An 18,792-nucleotide genomic window follows, 5' to 3' on the forward strand; every position below is an offset into this window, starting at 1 on the left:
GGGGGGGGGGGGGGGGGGGGGGGCAGGCAGGCTGGACATGGCCCCTAGGCTGTAAGCCCTGGGAACAGAGGCTCTGTCCCTAGCACTTCCCGGCCACAGCACCCCCAACATCGCGGGCTGAGATGGTTCTGAGGCCAGGGTGCCCCACACGGAGAGCGAAGCCAGCGGTCACGGCCTGCCGAGGCCACTTTGGGGTGGAAATTCTAGTTCCGTGAATCTGCTATGCAGAGAAGTAGGTGGCCTGCCTGGTTCCTCGGAATTCCTCCTGAAGGCACAGCCGGGTCTACCAGCCTCTGGGAGGCGAGTGAACCTTGGCCTGGAGCATAATTTCTATTTCCGTTCTGAATCGTAAGAGCTGATGATGTAAGATGCCAAAAATACCGATCGTGGGTGAATGGTGTTCCCCGGAAGGCTGTGTTCCACGTCCTGACCCCTGAAACCGCTGCATGTGACCATATTGGGAAAAGGGTCTGCGTAGGTAATTAAGTCAAGGCTCTCGAGACAGACGAGAGGGTCCTGGACTAGGCTGGGCCCGGCCTCGAACCAGTGCACCTGTAAGAGACAGAAGAGGAGGAGCCGCGCATGCGCAGGTGGGGAAGCGGAGGCAGAGATGGAGCTGCCAGCCAGGATGCCAGCAGAAGCCGGAAGAGGCAGGCTCGGCCCCGCCCACCCGTTCAGTCGGGACTTCCGGCCTCCAGAACGGTGGGAGAGTACACTTCCGGCGTTTTAAGCCTCCCAGCTAGTGGTATTTAGTTAGGGCAGCACCAGGGAACAAAACCACCCTCCATGGGCACACTGGTGGGTGCGGTCCCCTCCTCCTTCTGCTGTCGTCCCCTCCTGTAGTCGGTGACACTGACGGAAAGCCATGCTCTCCTCTAGCGAGTCTGCGCGTCCCCAACACACACCCGAGGCTCGTGGCTGGCCGAACAACGCGGAAAGCGCCAGAAGAGAGAAGCACTTCAAGGGAGAATGCCCACAAGGGCCACCCTGTAGGGTATCTCCAAAGTGACCTTGACCACGGGCGATGGGCAGAGCCTGGCCCATCTGGCAACACCAAGAAGGCCCAGACCACGCCTCTGTGTGTCCACAACTGCTTCCGGGGTCAGGACAATGTGGCGATTACGCGGTGCTTTCTGGGAGTATTTCCTGCTCCGCTGCTCCTGGGCCCCCACTCTGTGCACCGGCTTTCCCACACCTTCACCAGGCCGCCAAAGCCTCCTCTACCTGCAGACTCTGTGTGGAGGACAGCATCTATTTTTTTTTTTTTAATGTTTTTTAGTTTATTTCTGAGAGAGAGAGAGAGAGAGACAGCGTGAGCAGGGGAGGGTCAGAGAGAGAGGGAGACACAGAATCCGAAACAGGCTCCAGGCTCTGAGTTGTCAGCACAGAGCCCGACATGGGGCTCGAACCCACAAACCATGAGATCATGGCCTGAGCCGAAGTCAGACGCTTAACTGACTGAGCCACCCAGGCGCCTCTTGGAGGACAGCATCTGAAGAGGATCTGAGCATCAAATTAAACTCCATCACCCGTTTCCAGCCCAGAGCCGAGTCCGGCAGCAGAGGCTGGCACCCCCTGAAATGTAACTGTCACAATAGACTGGAAACTCCTTTCAAGTTTAGCTTCCATTTCAAGACGTTGGTGCCCTGATCTACAGCGATGCTACAGGGTGTCCCATGTACCACACAGGCTCATGGATGGGCTCTGTTGGTGGCTCCCTGCTGTTGTTACTCGGGATGCCTTTGGATGGTGATGTGTTAGCCACTGCCTACTGCCCTGCAGATGCCCATTTATACATTCGTGTCACATGCCTGGCCCCACAAGCATCTGAGTTTGCGACTCCTGTGTGACATTTAATTTTTTTCTACATTTATTTATTTTGAGAGAGAGAGAGAGTTAGGAGGGGAGGGGCAGAGAGAGATGGAGAGAGAGAATCCCAAGCAGGCTCTGCACTGTCAGCACAGAGCCTGATGTGGGGCTCGAACTCATGAACCGTGAGCCGAAACCAAGAATTGGATGCTTAACTGAATGAGCCACCGAGGCACCCCTACATTTTTTTTAAAGTTTTATTTATTTTGAGAGAGAAAGCCAGAGAGAAGGAGCAGGGGAGGGGCAGAGAGAGAGGGAGAGACAGAATCTGAAGCAGGCCCTGCATTGTCAGTGTAGAGCCCGATGTGGGGCTCAAACCCATGAACTGCAAGATCATGACCTGAGCTGAGATAAAAAATCAGATGCTTAACCGACGGAGCCACCTGGGTACCTCTTGTTTGCCATTTAGAGTGTGTCTTCTATGGGTGTCTGCCAGGTGTCCTGGAATTGTGTTACAACAGTTATTACTAGAAATCTCTAGACCACAAAATCAGGCTTGGAAACCCGCGCGTGAGATTGAAAATGTTCCGACAGTCGGACGGGGCCCGTGCCCTCTGTGATTTGGACTTGGCCCGCTCCGCACAGGGGCCTCACTGGAGAGTGGGGTGAGATTCTCCACCATCTTGGACATCATGGTTCTTCCAAACTGCTGTGTCCGCAAGAAATCTGCCCAGTGTCCCTTAGTGGAAACCATCAAGTTCAGCGACATCGATCCCTTCCCAACCTGTGCGTCACCCCCTCCCACCCCAAGACCTGCAGGTCAAGAGAACACAGACCTCCACTGGCTCCCCTATGTGCAAGGAAGAGTTACCCAAGTACCTGACAAAGGGGGGAGGCAGCAAGGGCGGACCCCAGCTTGGGATCCCCATTCCCGTGAGGCCACATGACTGTCATGCCTGCGCCAGGGCCCGCACTCAGCTGAGCTGCGGCGGCCCTTCCCTCAGCCACCACAGGACGGTGGGCAGGGAACGGGGGAGGGGGGCGGTCAAATACGCTCCCTGGTGGTTCCGCGTTCATTTTTCCTTACAGAAGCTTCTGGAGAAAGCCCTGGTGTGGTCTGACTCGGAGGGAAGGCCCAGCCCACAGTGACACGAGGTGTCTGGGCTGTGCCAGCCCCCAGCCTCCTGACCCCCTGGAAGCTCATGCTCCCCAAACACTGCCCTGCCCAGCCCTGCTTCTCCTCATGAAGCTGACTTTCTGGAAGGTGTTGAATTCTCTTTCTTCAGGGGCTATGCTTTCTTTGGACCCTGTGGGTCCCTGCTCTGGGTTAAGATAATATTTTGAACAATGTGTGAAAACCATTTGGCCGACTGTGGCCGTCCGGAGCCACCACCGCCTTATGTCCAACTCTGCTGCTGGCAAGCCCTTCGCCCCACCTCCAGGGAGCCCTGGGGTTTGGACGCCGGCGTGAGGAAAACCTGGCCTTGGAAAATCGGACAGTGACCTTCCTGGGTACTGGCAGATGTTTCTTGTGCTCAGTGACTTCATCAACTGAGAAGAAAGATGTATCTGTATGTCTCCCTGTCAGAGGGGGACAGCGGCCATCCTCCCCACCCATGGTCTTGGAATCCCGGGGGTCACCACGGCCCCCGGCCCCCTCCAGCTGCATTCAGCTGTGGGGGATGGGAAGGAAGTGGCAGAGGCCACCTTGCATGCTTCTGCTCCTGGGACAGCCACCAGTCCAGCTTCAGCTGTGTGATCGGATTGAAGGACTTGAGTCCCCAGGTTGGCAGGAGCCACCTTGTGGATCTGAGACCCAGGGAGTCTGGGAGGCAGGAGGCTTGGGCCAGGCTCCTGAGCCACTCCGTTACTGAAGCACCAGGTGACCAGGTTTCCAAAGGACGCGTCCTGCCTTCTCAGACCTCCCACCTGCCCTCCCCAAGCTGGCATGTCCANGCTCCGTTACTGAAGCACCAGGTGACAGGACTGAAAAGTTACGTTTCCAAAGGACGCGTCCTGCCTTCTCAGACCTCCCACCTGCCCTCCCCAAGCTGGCATGTCCAGCTGGACCTGGGTAAGGACACGGAGCTGTTAAAGTCCCTGTCAGGGGCTGACCTGTGTTCCACCCAGATTCATAGGCTGAAGTCCCGCCCCTCAGGACCTCAGGATGTCCCTGCGTTTGGAGATAGGGTCTTTAAAGAGGTAATTAAAATAAAATGAAGGAAGAAGGGGACCCGAATCCAATATGGCTGGTATGCCCACCCACAGCTCTCCCCCCCCGAGCCTCACCTGCTCATCTGGGAAATGGACACAGGGCCAGCCCAGCTCCCCAAACTGACAGAAGGTCAAGAATGGATACACGAGGGGCGCCCGGGTGGCACAGTCAGTTAAGCGTCCGACTCCTGACTTAGGCTCAGGTCATGATCTCATGGTTTGTGGGTCCGAGCCCCACACAGGGCTCTGCACTGCTGGTGTGGAGCCTCCTTGGCATTCTCCCTCTCTCCCTCTGTCTCTCTCTCTTTTGGCCCCTCCCATGCTTGCTCTCTCTCTCTCTCTCTCTCTCTCAAAATAAATATAAAATAAACTTAAAAAAAATGGGGGGCGCCTGGGTGGCTCAGTCGGTTGAGCATCCGACTTCGGCCCAGGTCATGATCCCACGGTCTATGGGTTCAAGCGCCACATTGGGCTCTGTGTTGACAGCTCAGAGCCTGGAGCCTGCCTCGGATTCTGTGTCTCACTCTCTCTCTGATCCTCCCCTGCTCATGCTCTGTCTTTCTGTGTCTCTCAAATATAAATAAATGTTAAAAAAAAGTTTTTTAAAAAATGGATACGTGAAAAGCATTTGGTCTGTGTTGGGAACACAGGAGCCTCGTGCTGGTCATCACTGTGGCCTTCAGTACGTTTCCCAAACACGAACTATTTATTTCCCTCTGGGATGGGGGTGGGGGGAATTCCCTGCTCTCCTGTTAGCCAGGTAGTTCGAGAGAGAAGAAATTGGATTTAAAATGAAGACTTTCGATTCCGTAAGCTGTCATGCTCTGCGCTCAGAGACCTAATTTCCCCCCAGTGGAGCCCCACTTGGAAGAGCGGCTCTTTCTGCAGGTAACTGGGGCGTTTGCTTCCAGCCCCCTTGCTGGATATCAGGGCTCCAGACACGCTCCTGCCTCCAGGGACAGGGCCCCCTAGCCCCCAGGGCTGGGGCTTTCAGTGCAGCCACCCACCCCCTCCACCAGCGGTCGTGCAGGGGAGGGTGGCTCCCAGGGCCCTCCCGGGAGGCATGCAGACATGGACCCTCACGCCTGTCCTCCCTTCCAGATGGCTCTGCAGTGCTCACGCTGCTCCTCAAAGCACATGTGCCTTCGTCTTCTGATCCCTCTCGTTCCTGCTGAGCACACCCAACCCGCTCATCACTGGCCGGCAAGTCTCCCCAATAACTAATTCTGTCACTGACACTTCCCGCCCTGTTTTCCAGCCCCTGCAGGAGCGAGGCCAACCTACAAATCCCAGGCGAACAGTGGGTATCTGGTTCCTGACCAAGCTCACTTTCCAGAACGACGGGGATGTTTGTATCACGATCTGATTATTTAAACACAAGAAATACAAAGGCTATTCACAACTGCCATCTCTGCTCACTGTTGTGAATCCAAAAGGAGCAGATGTCTGCCTAGCGACAGCCTGGTAACTGTCATGCGTGCTGGGTCCCAGTCGACACCGGCCAGTCCGGTGGACAACATGGCCACAGAGCGAGCAGCCCTTGGACCCGCCGCCCTCACCTCGACGACAGCAACCTGTCCTCACACACCTCCTTGTCAACGCAAAGCAAAGCAAGAATGGGGACCCCGCCTTCTGGGCTGCCCTGCAGATCTGGCCCCTGCAGTCATTTGCACCCCATTAGTCAGCACCCCGAGCCACTGGCATGGAGCACTGGGCAGTGAAAGGCCGACGTGCCCCACTCCATGCCAGTTATTTGCTGCCTCAATTTGGATTCTAGAAGTGACACTTCTTCAAACATTTCAGTGACTAGAGCCCCACCCCCGCCCCACCCAGATGTTCACCAAACCGCCTGCATTAGCCAATCGAATACTGATTGTTTATTCTTTCCACGCTGACTTCTCCCATCCTGGCAGCCTGTGGTCTCCCCTGAGCCTCCCAACCGGGTAGCTGGGGACAGCGGTCAGAGGCTGGGTGCTGGCTGGTGTGGCTCCAGGCTCTCCAGTCTCACTGTGTGACCTCAGGAAAGTGACTTAACCTCTCTGAACCTCAGCATCCTCAGGAGTAATGGGAGGATCGTGAACATGAGAGTCTCCCTCGCTGGGTCGGTAGCATATTTAATCACCTAAGCCAGTGCCCCCACAGTAGCAAGGGCTCTGTACATGCTGGTGCTCCTGCTGTTGCGTTACGTGCAGATGTGCCCGGATGTCCCCGAGAAGTGTAGGTTCCAGATCTGCCATCTCGAATCAGCAACTTCTGTGCCATCCCACACCGGCCAGAGTTTCACCGGAAGGTGAGCTAGGACGTGTGAGAACTGGCCAGTAGCTGTGCTGACCCGAGGGGTGGATGGGGTCAGTCTCGGGTTTGGAATTCGAGTGTGTGCACAATGGACGACTGTTGTACCAAACAAGGGTGGCTTCCTGGCCACCCGCTCCCTGGCCAGCCCCCCGCCTCCCACGCCGCCGGCCCCCGGGCCCCTGCACGGGGAGCGAGGTACTCACGGAGGTGGTGCGCATAGCGGAGGTGGAACACGTCACAGCCGTGCACGTGATGGTAGAGGGTCTTCTCGATCAGGTCCTGAGGCTCATACCCGGTCAGCTCGGTCACCCTGAGGGAAGACGTGGCTCCGTGTGTTACACTGCTCTGCAGATTGTCTTTCGTTTAAACTGATACTGGTTTTGCCGACTAACCAAGTGCTAAAAGGCTCAGGGTGGGGGGCGGTGTTGGTTTTGGAAACCGAGAGTGATCTTTTTTTTTTTTACGAGGAGAAAGGCTTTGAACGCAAGCCCGGTGCAGGATGTAGCGCTATATTCATGGGCAGGCATGTTCTTCTGAAACTACTGGCTGGAAGTTTAAAATGGGGTGGTTTAAAATGTTTTCCTCTTTTGGGGCGAAGCTTATCTGAAGCTTAAGAATGAACTCTGGGGGCGCCTGGGTCGGTTAAGTGTCCGACTTTGGCTCAGGTCATGATCTCTTGGTTCGTGGGCTCGAGCCCTGCATCAGGCTCTGTGCTGACACCTAGCTCAGAGTCTGGAGCCTATTTCGGATTCTGTGTCTCCCTCTCTCTCTGACCCTCCCCTGCTCTCTCTCTCTCTCTCTCAGAAATAAGCAAAACATAGAAAAAGTAATTTATAAAAAAAAAAAGAAATCTGATGGAAGAAAGAACTCTCCATGGGCTTCTGGGTGCCAGTCCTGTGGGAACCTTTTTTAAAATTATTATTGTGGAGGGGCGCCTGGGTGGCTTAGTCAGTTGAGCGTCCGACTTTCGCTTAGGTCATGATCTCGCGGTTCGTGGGTTCGAGCCCCGCTTCGGGCTCTGTGCTGACTGCCAGCTCGGAGCCTGGAGCCTGGTTCAGTCTGTGCCTCCCTCTCTCTCTGACCCTCCCCTGCTCACGCTGTCTCTCTCTCCTAGAAATAAATAAAAATATGTTTTAAAAAAGTGCAAAAAAAAAAAAATAAAAATAAAATTATTATTGTGGAAAAATATGCATAACATAACCTTTGCCATTTTAACCAGTTTTATGCGTGCACTTAGCGGCAATCACTACAACCACAACGTTCTCCAGAACGCCCTACTGCCCTCCCCCGCAGCTAGCCTCACCCTCCCTCGGTCTCTAGGAATCTGTCTACTGTAGATATCTCAGATGGGTGGAATGACCTGGTAGTGGCTTCTCTCACTTAGCATCCCGTTTTCACGGTTCACCCACGTTGCAGCATTGGGTAGGACGTCATTCGTTTCTACCGCTCGACTGTGTTCTACTTTATGTAGGCATCACGTTTTGTTTGCCTGCTCATCCCCTGATGGACACTTGGGCTGTTTCCACATCCTGGCTATTGTGTGTGCGAGCCTTTGACCCCCCACCGGCCACTGCTACCCAGCACAGTGGTCTCAGGAGGTTTTGGTCGGGCGGTGGCATTTGCAGCAGAACCGGAGACGCTGGAGCGCCCGCTGAATGGAGGCTTGTGCAGCCTCCAAAAACCAGTATGACAACACCCGAAAAAGCCGTGGCCGTGAGGTAAACCTTAACGTCCGCTGGCAGAAGGGCAACACGTTCCCGGTGCTTTCACGCCATTACCGCCTCTCTGTTCCCATCGAGCCCCAGGCATCCTGGCTCCCCACGTCAGCGCTTTGAGGAAAAGTGGCTCTCGACGTCCAAGACCACATCATCAGTGGCGTTTGGATCACTCCATCCGCAGGTGAAAATTGCATGTGGCAATGGTGTCGTTTCCCGTGCCCCCTGGCAACGGGGCTGCTAACTCTGCCCTTGGTGGAGGTGGCCGAAAAGCCTTGGTGACAGATGTTTAAGAACAGATGAAAGAGGAGGACAGGAAGCTTTTCCAGAGGAAGGGGGGGTCCTGGTGAGAAGTCAGTCCTGGGGGGAAGCAGAGGTGGGGCCTGAGGACGGCCAGGTCCGGGGGTCCTGCTGGCCTGTATCTGAAATGTCAGCTGTAAATGAAACGGGGAAACTTGACCTTACTTTCATTCTGTAACCCGCTCCCGTTTCTGTTGAGTTCTGCGCAGGCTCCGGGCCGTAAATCTGTGAGAGCCTCATATTTCCCTGGAATCGCTCACTATTTGGTGTACACATTTCCATGGTGTTCCTCCAGGATGGGAAGGAGATGGGGCCGGAGGTCGGTGGAGAGGAAAACTGTGCGGGCCTTTCAGGGCTCGGCACTTATCTAAGGACCATCTAGAACCTTAGGCCCCATCGGAGTCTAACTGTGTGGCAGGAAAACTGAGATCTGGCTCCCCCCACCCAAAAAAAAAAGAAAACCAGGCATCTCTACGGTGTGGGGATGAAAGAGGCTTCCCAGACCCTTTGGAAGTAAAGTTACAGAACAGCAGCCCCGAACGTGTAAATGAATCAGAAACACATGTATTAAGTTTCTCATCAAAGCGCACACTGGCTTTAAAAATTAAAGGGAAAGAGAGGGGTCTGGCAGCATGCCCTCCTGGTTTTTTCCAAACCTCCAGTGTCTGAAGACCTGTCAGAGGGATTTGCCAAACCCCAAACATGGCTGGGTTCACCCATCCTTAGCGAAAGCACCAGCTACAGTTTCAAAGTGAAATACCGCAAACCCCCTATGAACCGAATTTCAGGTTATGCCGAGTTCAGTTGTGTCTGGGATTACACTGGGTGGGGGGGGCAGGCGCCCCCGCCCCCGCAAGTCCCCTACCCAGGCCCCAGTGACTTCAGGGCTGCCGGGCTTCAGGCCAGCTCCTCGCTGTGGCTTCTGAGCTTTGGATGCAGGAGCTGACATCTGTCACCCCACTGGGCCGTTCTGCTGACCTCTCGGTCCGGGGCCAGTCCCTCTGTCCCCTAGCCCAGCGGCCCATCAGAGACGGAGCTGCAACAGACTAGAGACCATAGTGCGTGTGAGGAGCTCTCCCCGAAGCATCTCCTGCGTGACAGGAGTTCCGGAGATTTGTTAGAAGCTTCCTGGTACGAAGCTGGAACAGCAGGGGACTTCTTTAGAAACAGGGGTCTTTCTCAAGATCACCATCTTCCTTCTCTCCTCACCTCAGGGGTACGGCCGTCGCCCTGAAGTGGAGGGACGCTGGCGTTCGCCGAAGCCCGGGCCCGAGGTCCCCTTCGGGAACAGTCTGGCCTCTGAGCTACCTTCCAACGCCCTCTTCTGCAAAGCCCTCCATTTGTCCTTCGCGTTTCAAAGCTGCTTCAAACAGTTGCAGAAGACCTGAAATCTCCCCTCTGGGAAGATCTCTCTCTTTCCTCTTCTATAGAATCCCCCAGGCCTCCGAGGCTTCTCCCAGACTCGCCAAGGAAAAGCTAGGAGATGGAAGGTAACGGGAGAACCCGGTCGCGTCCTCCGAGTTTCTACAACCGTGAACTTGGGCGGCTGCAGCTCCTTTCCGTTCACCTTCAGAAGAGGCCCCTGCATCCGGAAAGAACCCCTTCTCCTGCTGCCAGGCAGCCCGGCCGCCCAGGGCCCCTCGGCCGGCAGGTGCCTCTGTCTTCACTGCCGGAGCGGCCGTCAGTGTGGCCGGCCCCAAGGTGCTGGTCTCCTTCCCGCAGACAGAGTTGTGTGCTCTGCCTGGAGCAGCTGGGAGCACCGGGCAAGTCCGTCACGCCTGCCCCTGTCTTCTCTCCTCCTCCGAGTGGTTCCGGGGTTCGCTGGTGGGGACCAAGGCTTCTGTGTGTCTTTGTCTGCCCCCATCACTGGCCAGGTTTGCTTTTCTCCCATAACTGGTTAAAATGGTCGATTTTTTGTCATGTATATTTCACCACAATAGAAAGGTGGGGACAAAAAAACCAGTAACTATTAGCAAAAATGTATGTTTACATGTACACATATGCATGTGTATATATGTATACGCATATACACACACACACACCTCCTTTCTCCCAGACGGCTTAGCCACACACGCCGGAAGGCAAAAGTGGGGCCTCTGAGCATTTGCTCCTTCCTGAACAGCTGAGGACTCTAAGGGGTTAACAGGCAAAGGCACTCACCTTGCAGCTTTTTATTTTTATTATTATTACTTTTTATAGTGTTTATTTTTGAGAGAGAGTCAAAGTGCAAGCAGGGCAGGGGCAGAGAGAAAGGGAGACACAGAATCTGAAGCAGCTCCAGGCTCCCAGCTGTCAGCACAGAGAGCCCGACACGGGGCTCGAACTCATGAACTGTGAGATCATGACCTGAGCCAAAGTTGGACGCTCAACCGACTGAGCCACCCAGGTGCCCCAATTTTTTTAAATGTGTATTTTATTTTTGAGAGAGTGAGAGCACAAGCAGGGGAGGAACAGAGAGAGAGAGAGGGAGAGAGACAAAGGATCTGAAGTGGGCTTTGTATCGGCACAGAGCCCGATGCAGAGCTCGAACTCACAAACTGTGAGATCATGATGGGAGCTGAAGTCATTTAATCAAGTGAGCCACCCAGGCGCGCCCGGCCTTTATACTTTTACAAATGCTTCACTTCTATTATCGAATTTCATTTTTCCTAACAGCCTGTGGATAGTCAAGAGGGCAGGGAAAGGCTGACTTTTTTACAGATAAGAAAATGGTAAGCGGAAGGAGCCCCAACGGCCTGGGGCCTCCTGAAGCCCGCAACCCCGCCCTGGGGGACAAGCCAGGGCCTCTCCAGCGCACACCTCCCCTGTGCGGCCGGCTCCCGCAGGCCGAGCAAAACAACAAATCGCTGCTTCTGCCTCGTTCACTCTCCCTTCTCTCTCTGAGAAGACATCCTCAGACTGGTGGCCATTCTCGGGCAGGAGGGGAAGGATGGTTGGGAGAGACAGTGCAGGGGCCACTGTCTCTTCACCTCACCGCCAGCCGGAGGCGCCCTCCCAGCCCAGGCAGGGCACCCACTGAGCCTGTGGTCACAGCTTTCCCCAGGAAAGGCCGCCTGTCTGCTCTCAGCCTCAGCCCTGTGGCTGCCACAGTTCCGATGGCTCCACCAGTTCACTGCAAAATCTCTTGTTTGGGGCGCCTGGGTGGCTCAGTCGGTTAAGCGTCCAACTTCAGCTCAGGTCATGATCTCACAGTTCGTGGGTTCGAGCCCCGCGTCGGGCTCTGTGCTGACAGCTCAGAGCCTGGAGCCTGCTTCAGATTCTGTGTCTCCCTTTCTCTCTTACCCTCCCCTGCTCACACTGTTTCTCTCTCAGAAATAAATAAAACATTAAAAAAAATAATCTCTTGTTTGCTTTAAGGTCCTACCTACGTGACGGAGGTACAAGGCAGATTTCCGACATCGCAGCCCTTCAAAAAAGGCTAACTTGTATCCGAAACACATATTTCCAGCTTCTACTCCAGTGAGACGATGAAAATATAAATAAATAATATAAGCACCTGGAAAAGCTGGCCACTCCCTGCGTACTAAGGCTGATATTAATTCTTTCAATTCATGACTTGGTTCCACTAAATCCCCTTTCGACTCACATTCTTTTTTAGTTTTAATTAATTAATTAATTATGGAGGGGAGGGGCAGAGGGAGACAGGGAGGGAGAATCCCAGAGAGGCTCTGGGGCTGACTACCCAGAGCCCCACGTGAGGCTCAAACTCACAGAACAGTGAGATCATGACCCGAGCTGAAATCAAGAGTTGGATGCATAACCGACTGAGCCACCTGGGCGCCTCCCTAACTCCCGTTCTTAGTACGACTTATTTCCTTGTACATTCTGGCTTAACAATACAGTGTTTGGGCCACTTTCCACCATCAGTATCTTCTGGAACTCTGCAGCAGCAGCCGGTGCCAAACTTACCTGGAATCCAGGAAGATCAGCTTCAGGTCGAGGCTGGCCCTGAACATGAACATGTTACTGTGCAGCTTGATCTCTGTAATGGCACTGGGTGGCAGCGACTGGCCCACGGCCACCAGCCCCACGATCTGGTAGCACGAGTCGTACAGGGACACGTCCAGCATAAACTGCCTGATCTTCAGGTAGCCGCTGCAGTGGATGACCTGGGAAGGCAGAGAGCACGGTCAGACCGGGGGTGAGACTGGTCCCCACTCCTCCGGCTTTGAGCCTGCTCACTTTCTTGAGCATCCCGGGCTTTCCCCAGCCCAGCCTCTGCTGAGCCATCAGGCCCACAGGCTGACGACACCCAACCCACTGCTCAGAAGACCCAAAGCGACTCCTCTTTCTTAGGAAACGGTATCGCAGTAAAATGGAAGGGTTGTCTTATCCAGTTGACTTGGCTCCCGTAACTCCTTCTGTCTAATATGTAATGGACTGATACATAACTAACTCATCACCAAACCACCATCAGGTAGCAAACAAAAGCACTGTGGGAAGCTAATCGCTCGTTTCAAGATGCTCACTTTATGCTCATCGTCCCCCGACGGGACTGGATTTGACATCCCTCAACTTGACATTTATATCCCTTGACAAGCTATACCATTCCAGTACGTTAAGAATTCATTCAGTAGTTGATTGCTTTGGTAAAAATAAATTAAATATTAATTTGCTAAAAAAAAAAAGAATTCATTCAGTAGAATCAAAAATGCCTTCCTCTTAAGGTATGTATTTTTATTTTATTTGCTTTATTTATAAGTCAAGATTTTATCCCCTTGCAATAAGAGCCAGAGTGGCTATAGAGAAGCCTCTGGTTGTTACAGCCAAAAAACCACGCAGGAGAGAAGGTACAGGGTTCCAAATGTCAAACAGGAACGTTTGTGCAAACTTCAGCCTCAATATTGGAAGCATTTAGGTAAGTTAGAGTCTGTAAAATCTCGAAAGGATCATGACAGCAGTGATCAACAGCTAAAATCTTAGGTTCTTTCTTCAAGAACCTTCCTCCAGGACTGCTGAATGCATTCAGTTTTTAGAGCTGCAACCGATCTTGAAATCCTTCCAGTGCATCGCCGCATCTTACTGAGGAGACACTGAGGAGAAGACAGGGGGTGTGCCTTGCTTATGGTTAGATGGTTAATACACAGCAGAAACGATTCAAGACCCAAGTTTGTAGGGTACAGGGCAGTGCGGCGTCGGGGGTTCCCCACACCCCTGGCCGAAATAGGCTTAGAGTTTGGGTCAGCAAATAAAAAATTATATCCCCCATACTATACAACAGAGTGAGGTAAAGTCAAAGGAACGAGTTCACTGCGGAGTTCAAAGGACAGGGTTGAGGAGATGCCGAAGGGGAGGCGGCCCCTGGGGTGGGGAGAAGGTAGAGAGAATTCCAGAAAGAGAATGAGGTACAGAGGCACAGAGCTGTCCCCTTTCTCTCTCCCTCCCCTTCTAACACGCAAATGCCCCTGCACAAAGACCCCCATCCCCTCCATCTCCGGAGCCCTGGGCTTATGACCTCTCTCCTCTGAGCCAGGAGAAATAGTAACTTCAGACTCCAGAGAGGAACCAGGAGCTCGAAAGGGGAGCTCAGTGCGGACTTCCCCCGACTGGCCCTTCCATCTGGGGGTGGCTCATTCCGGTGCTGCCCATGGGCTCTTGGAGGGACCTGCTCCTGGATTCTGGAACTTGCCAGAGCGGGCAGCCACATCTGCCTGAGAAATGCAGCCTGGAGGGGCTCTGCCCGCTGCCTCCCAACCTGCGGGTCCTCTGCTGGTCTTTTCCCTTCCCTGCTTGCATCCCTGAGGATCATAAAATGGGGCAACAGCACTCCCCTCAGAGGGTAGCTGTGACTGTTAATTAAATTAAATAGATGTGGGGCACCCGGGGGGCTCAGTTGGTGAAGCGTACGACTTCGGCTCAGGTCATGATTTCACAGTTTGTGAGTTCGAGCCCCGCGCTGGACTCTGCTGACAGCTCAGAGCCTGGAGCCTGCCTCGGATTCTGCATCTCCCTCTCTCTCTGCTCCTCTTCCGCTCGCACTCTGTCTCCCTCTCTCCCTCAAAAATAAATAAACATTAAAAAAAATGTTTTTAAATTAAGTAGATGCGATGCTGCTGCTGAAGGCTGGCTGCCGCTCAGAGCGGCTCTGTCATTAGCTGAGCACATTACAGTCATCACCACTGGACCTGGCCAAATATCCCAGGCGAGGAGCGACACTTCTGAGCTCTGCACACTCACTGCAGACCCCAGGATGTGGATTCTCAGTAGCCTCAGGGGGCGGCTGATCTAATGAAGCGGCACCTGCAGGTACCCGGGTAACATTCTACCCTTCGCCACGCTTATTCCTGGTCTAGTAAGACGAAATCCAGTCCTCCTGGAACGTCCTTGAACGGCATCAGCGCCGTACCTGCTGCATGAGCCGCGCCACTAAAACGTTCTGCAGTCGCTGTGCCTTCTGTCTGCGGATGTTCTTGAGTAGGAGGCAAAATACAGAACAGCAGAGCCCCCCTGCCTCCTCCTTCAGACCCTCTTCTGAAGGTCTCCCTCCTCCTTCTTCCCTCCCCCGACACGAGGCTCCACGTACCTTGTATCCGCTGCATGTCAGGCCCGCGTTTCTTTTCGCCAAGACACACTTCATTCGCAGGAAGAATGACCTCTCCAGCTCGTACTCTGAAAGCAGGGGTGAGGTTAGATGGGCCCACTGTCCCACGATGCTTCCCCCGATTTTGTCCCAATAATATCGGTCAACGCTCAGGCCCAGATCGGGCAGCCAGGAGCCTCATCCCAGAATGCCCAGACCCTGGCCCAGAGAGCTTCTGCCTGGGGCGCCGGGACCCGGGTGCGGTGGGGAGACTGGCCCCAATCCTGCTCCGGAGGAAGGCAGCTGGAAATACGGCCACAGCAGGAACTCGGGAAACACCAGCCTGGGGCCTAGGTGAGGACTGCAGGTGCAGTGGGCCCAGCCCCACTCGCCACTCCCAGGGGCCCCTCCTGGCAGGCACAGAGAGGGCTGGCACCAAAAGAATCGCCTTGGCCAGCCCTGGGGTGGATGCCCGAGTTGGCCAGGAAGGCCCAGAAGCGTCTGGCTTCCCCCAGCGTAGAGGACACTGAGCAAGGGCTCACAAGCACAGCCCTTTCCCCAGCAGAGGGAGACAGCCACAGGGCCCTGGCACTGCCAGAGAGGACCGTGGAATGAGGAAGAGAACCCAACAGATCCCCTTAGCCAGATCAAAGCCTTTGCCCTCATGCACAGCCCGGGTCAGACCACCCCTCCTTTCTCGGGGCTCTTACCCTCCCCATTCAGTCTTCCTCCTCTGGGCCAAAGGCCTCACTCACCAATCTCTGACCTCATAGTGCAAATGCAATGGAGTCCCCTAAGGAAACACCCTGTGCTTTAGCGAGCAGATGTCGGCTTTCTGGAATGATGGGTCCCTGCCCCCGGGGAAGGGTGAGGTCGCTCCGCGCTAAGTAAACAGTTATTTGGTGGCAGGTAATACATTAGTTTCTAAAGAAAGATTACCATTGAGAGCGCAGGCAAGGCTCCCAGCCATTGCCTGTGAGGCTCCTCCCTTCCCCCCAGCTTGGAGGGGTGGCCATATTTACCCACAATTCCTCTACAGCGGGTTGGGGTCATGAGGCATAGGGCTTCCCCGTAACGTGGCTGCCCGTCTGCACCATTTCCACTGAGGTCTAAAACAACTTCACCCGGTAATTAGCCATGGAGCTTTGGAGAAAGCCAGCAATACAATGACCATGACACGATGTGGCAAGTTCAGACGCAGAAAAACAGCTCTGTGGATAGGAAGCCTGGGAGAAGTCCGAGCACCCGTGACCCTCCGGCCTTGCACACTTGAATGGAGGTGAATCTGGGGGCAGCCCCACCCCTCCGAGACCTCTGTGCGTCTCTTGTGTTGTTGCTACACCTCAGACGTGAACCCCACGGAGACTGGGATTGGAAGGGTCTCATGATATTCCCAGGACTCATTTGCTGTCATTTTATCAGCACCCTGTCAAGGCTACGACACAGAAGGGTGATGAGAAACCAGAGCTAGTGGGAGAGAGCCCATGCCCATGTAATTAACACGTGGTGGAACTTTCTAGAACAGTAGCGCCACAATATTCTTAGGGAGTTCTTGAAGACTCCTGCTGCCTTTTCCAGCTTTAAACAGCCCCACAGTGAAAGAACGAGACTCAGGTACAGCATCCCCCCACCCCCAGCCCTCACTTTGTTAGAAATTACTTCTTCAGGGTCTCATTTGTGTGCATTTATGTGGCCAGACCATTTGCAAGGAGTTAAGAGTCACACACCGTGGCTAAAAGTAAGCCGCCAGTTCAGAAAGCAGCACAGCAGCCTCTCCCCCTCGTAAGGAAAAGTGAGGCTCGTGGTGACTAGTTCTGGGGCTAGAACTTGGGGTGGGGGACCACAGAGCCGAATCTGCAGGTGGTTTTACAACTGAGTGGGCTATGGGGCGCCTGGGTGGCTCAGTCGGTTAAGCTTCCGACTTTGGCTCAGGTCATGATCTCATAGTCTGTGAGTTCGAGCCCCACATCAGGCTCTGTGCTGACAGCTCGGAGCCTGGAGCCTGCTTTGGATTCTGTGTCTCCCTCTTTCTCTTCTCCTCCCCTGCTTTCTCTCTCTCTCTCTCTCTCTCTCTCTCTCAAAAATAAATAAAACATTAAAAAAAAATCAACTGAGTGGGAACTTCCGGAGTCTCTCTTTCTAGCTTAGAACAGCCCTTCCCAGTAGTAAGAGTGGAACTCGAGTTTTTCTCTGGCTGGAAACCCCATTCTCACCCTGCCTGACATTTCTCCTTTTGCATTTTGTTCTACTAGGGAAGTTTGGCCAAGTTGGGAGACTGTAGTCCAGAGCAGACAAGAGACCCACTGATCAACTTGCTGGTTGGTCTCATTGGACAGTCAGATGGAGTTACGAGGCCAGGGCCCCAGAATAAGGCCTTCTGGGTCTTCCGAGCCTTCACTGCAATTGTAACTTAGGTAGTCGTTTGTGTAATGATGTGCTGAACAGCCAAACCACACCATGCCTAACACGGTGCTTATGACAGCAGGAACCCAGTCCACACGTGGTAAATGATGGGACTGTCAGGTAGAGGATCCTGTCCCCACATGGAGACAGCCCGGGGAGGCGCACCTGCCTCCGTCTAGACAAGGACTTCTTAACTGACTCGTGCTGGGGCGTCCCTGCCAAGAATTACGTGTTTAAGTGCAGAAGATAAAACATATAAGATTCCAAATGGAACCAGCTGTATTGACAACAGTTACCAAAATATTGAAACGAGTGGTGATATGGTTATAAATGTGCTCCCTTATTAATGCATTAGATAACAAGAGCCCAGTAGCAGGCGCATAACTCTTGAAATTCTGAAGTAGCGGTGAGCCTGAGCGATACGCTTAAGTACCTGCAAGAACGGTAAAGTGCAGTGAACACATGTGATTCTCGCTGTCGGCAAAGCCACCGGTACTAGTGTGAGTCAGATGACAGACAGTCTATGATCTACACGCAAAGGAAAAGCTGAATTCAACCGGACGGAATAACGATGTCATTTTTCCCATGCAGTTTCACAGACCCCCTGAGTTCCATCCGGGGCCCTCTGGTGAAGAAGCCCCGGTCTAGACCCTTGTCCCTAGAACTCTAAACCGAGAGCACATTAGGGGAGAAGGCTCTGATCTCTTTTCTTTGCCTCTCATGGTGCCTATCATGGTCTCTGGCGTAAGAAATGAGATCCATGGTGTCGCGTCGAAGGACAGAGGCATAAAAGCAAATTCCCCTGTGCTGTGTGTTTGCTGGAGAGGCCCCGCCAGCCGGCCCCAGGCACGCTTCCCCCACTCCCTGGCAACACAGGAAGCAAAACCCTCAGGCCACATCGAGAGAGAGAGAGAGAGAGAGAGAGAGAGAGAGAGAGAGAGAGAGAGCGCACTTTGTCTGGTTTTCATTCTGGTTTCTTTTCATCTGGAGGAAATACCTTGGAGCAGGTGATGGTGGAGGGGCTGATGCGCCGCCAGGACCGCTGTCATCTCATCATGGTCAGAAGGATGGATGTACTCGTAAATACTGTTGCCCGTGAGCTCCACCTGCCACGGAGGGAAGGGAAGGGTCAGACGTCCCCTCGGGTTGCGTGGGGGGAGGAAGGGGCGGGTGCGCCACAGGCGGGCCCCGCCAGGGACAGGGCANNNCCCCCACCTTGTTCCCGTGCAGAAACATGTGGCTTTTATCAAGCAGCGCTCTGAACCGCCTCTGAACCGCCTCCCACGTGGGGCTTGGGGTCAAAGCCAAGATGGTCCTGAGCAGAAGGAACTGGGAAGTGAAGGATGAAAAAGTGTCATGGAGGTGGGTGACCCCCACGGCCCAGGCGGTGTCCTTTACACAGGAGACAGCTTAAAACAGACTAGAGCTAGGGACTTACTCTCCTCCTCGCTCCCGTGCTGCCTGAGGGGACTGGCCAGCCGGGACACCAGCTGCTAAGTCCAGACTATCGTCCCCGCGAGAGCCACGTCCGCCTCT

The 18,792-nt window shown here is 54.1% G+C and overlaps 1 protein-coding gene across 1 annotated transcript in view; it reads right to left on the reverse strand.

Moving 5' to 3' along the window:
• The window catches only part of SIM2 (SIM bHLH transcription factor 2), a 50,123-nt gene that overhangs the window by 11,722 nt on the left and 19,609 nt on the right, over positions 1–18,792 (reverse strand). The window contains exons 4-7 of the mRNA XM_077765497.1: positions 18,254–18,362; positions 14,857–14,942; positions 12,243–12,442; positions 6,522–6,628 (exon numbers count right to left, since the gene is read on the reverse strand). Coding sequence (XP_077621623.1) covers positions 6,522–6,628; positions 12,243–12,442; positions 14,857–14,942; positions 18,254–18,362 — 502 coding nt within the window. The remainder of the gene's footprint in view (positions 1–6,521; positions 6,629–12,242; positions 12,443–14,856; positions 14,943–18,253; positions 18,363–18,792) is intronic.

The sequence above is a fragment of the Crocuta crocuta genome, unplaced genomic scaffold (assembly GCF_008692635.1).
Source record: "Crocuta crocuta isolate KB4526 unplaced genomic scaffold, BGI_CrCroc_1.0 scaffold84, whole genome shotgun sequence".
Lineage (NCBI taxonomy): Eukaryota > Metazoa > Chordata > Mammalia > Carnivora > Hyaenidae > Crocuta > Crocuta crocuta.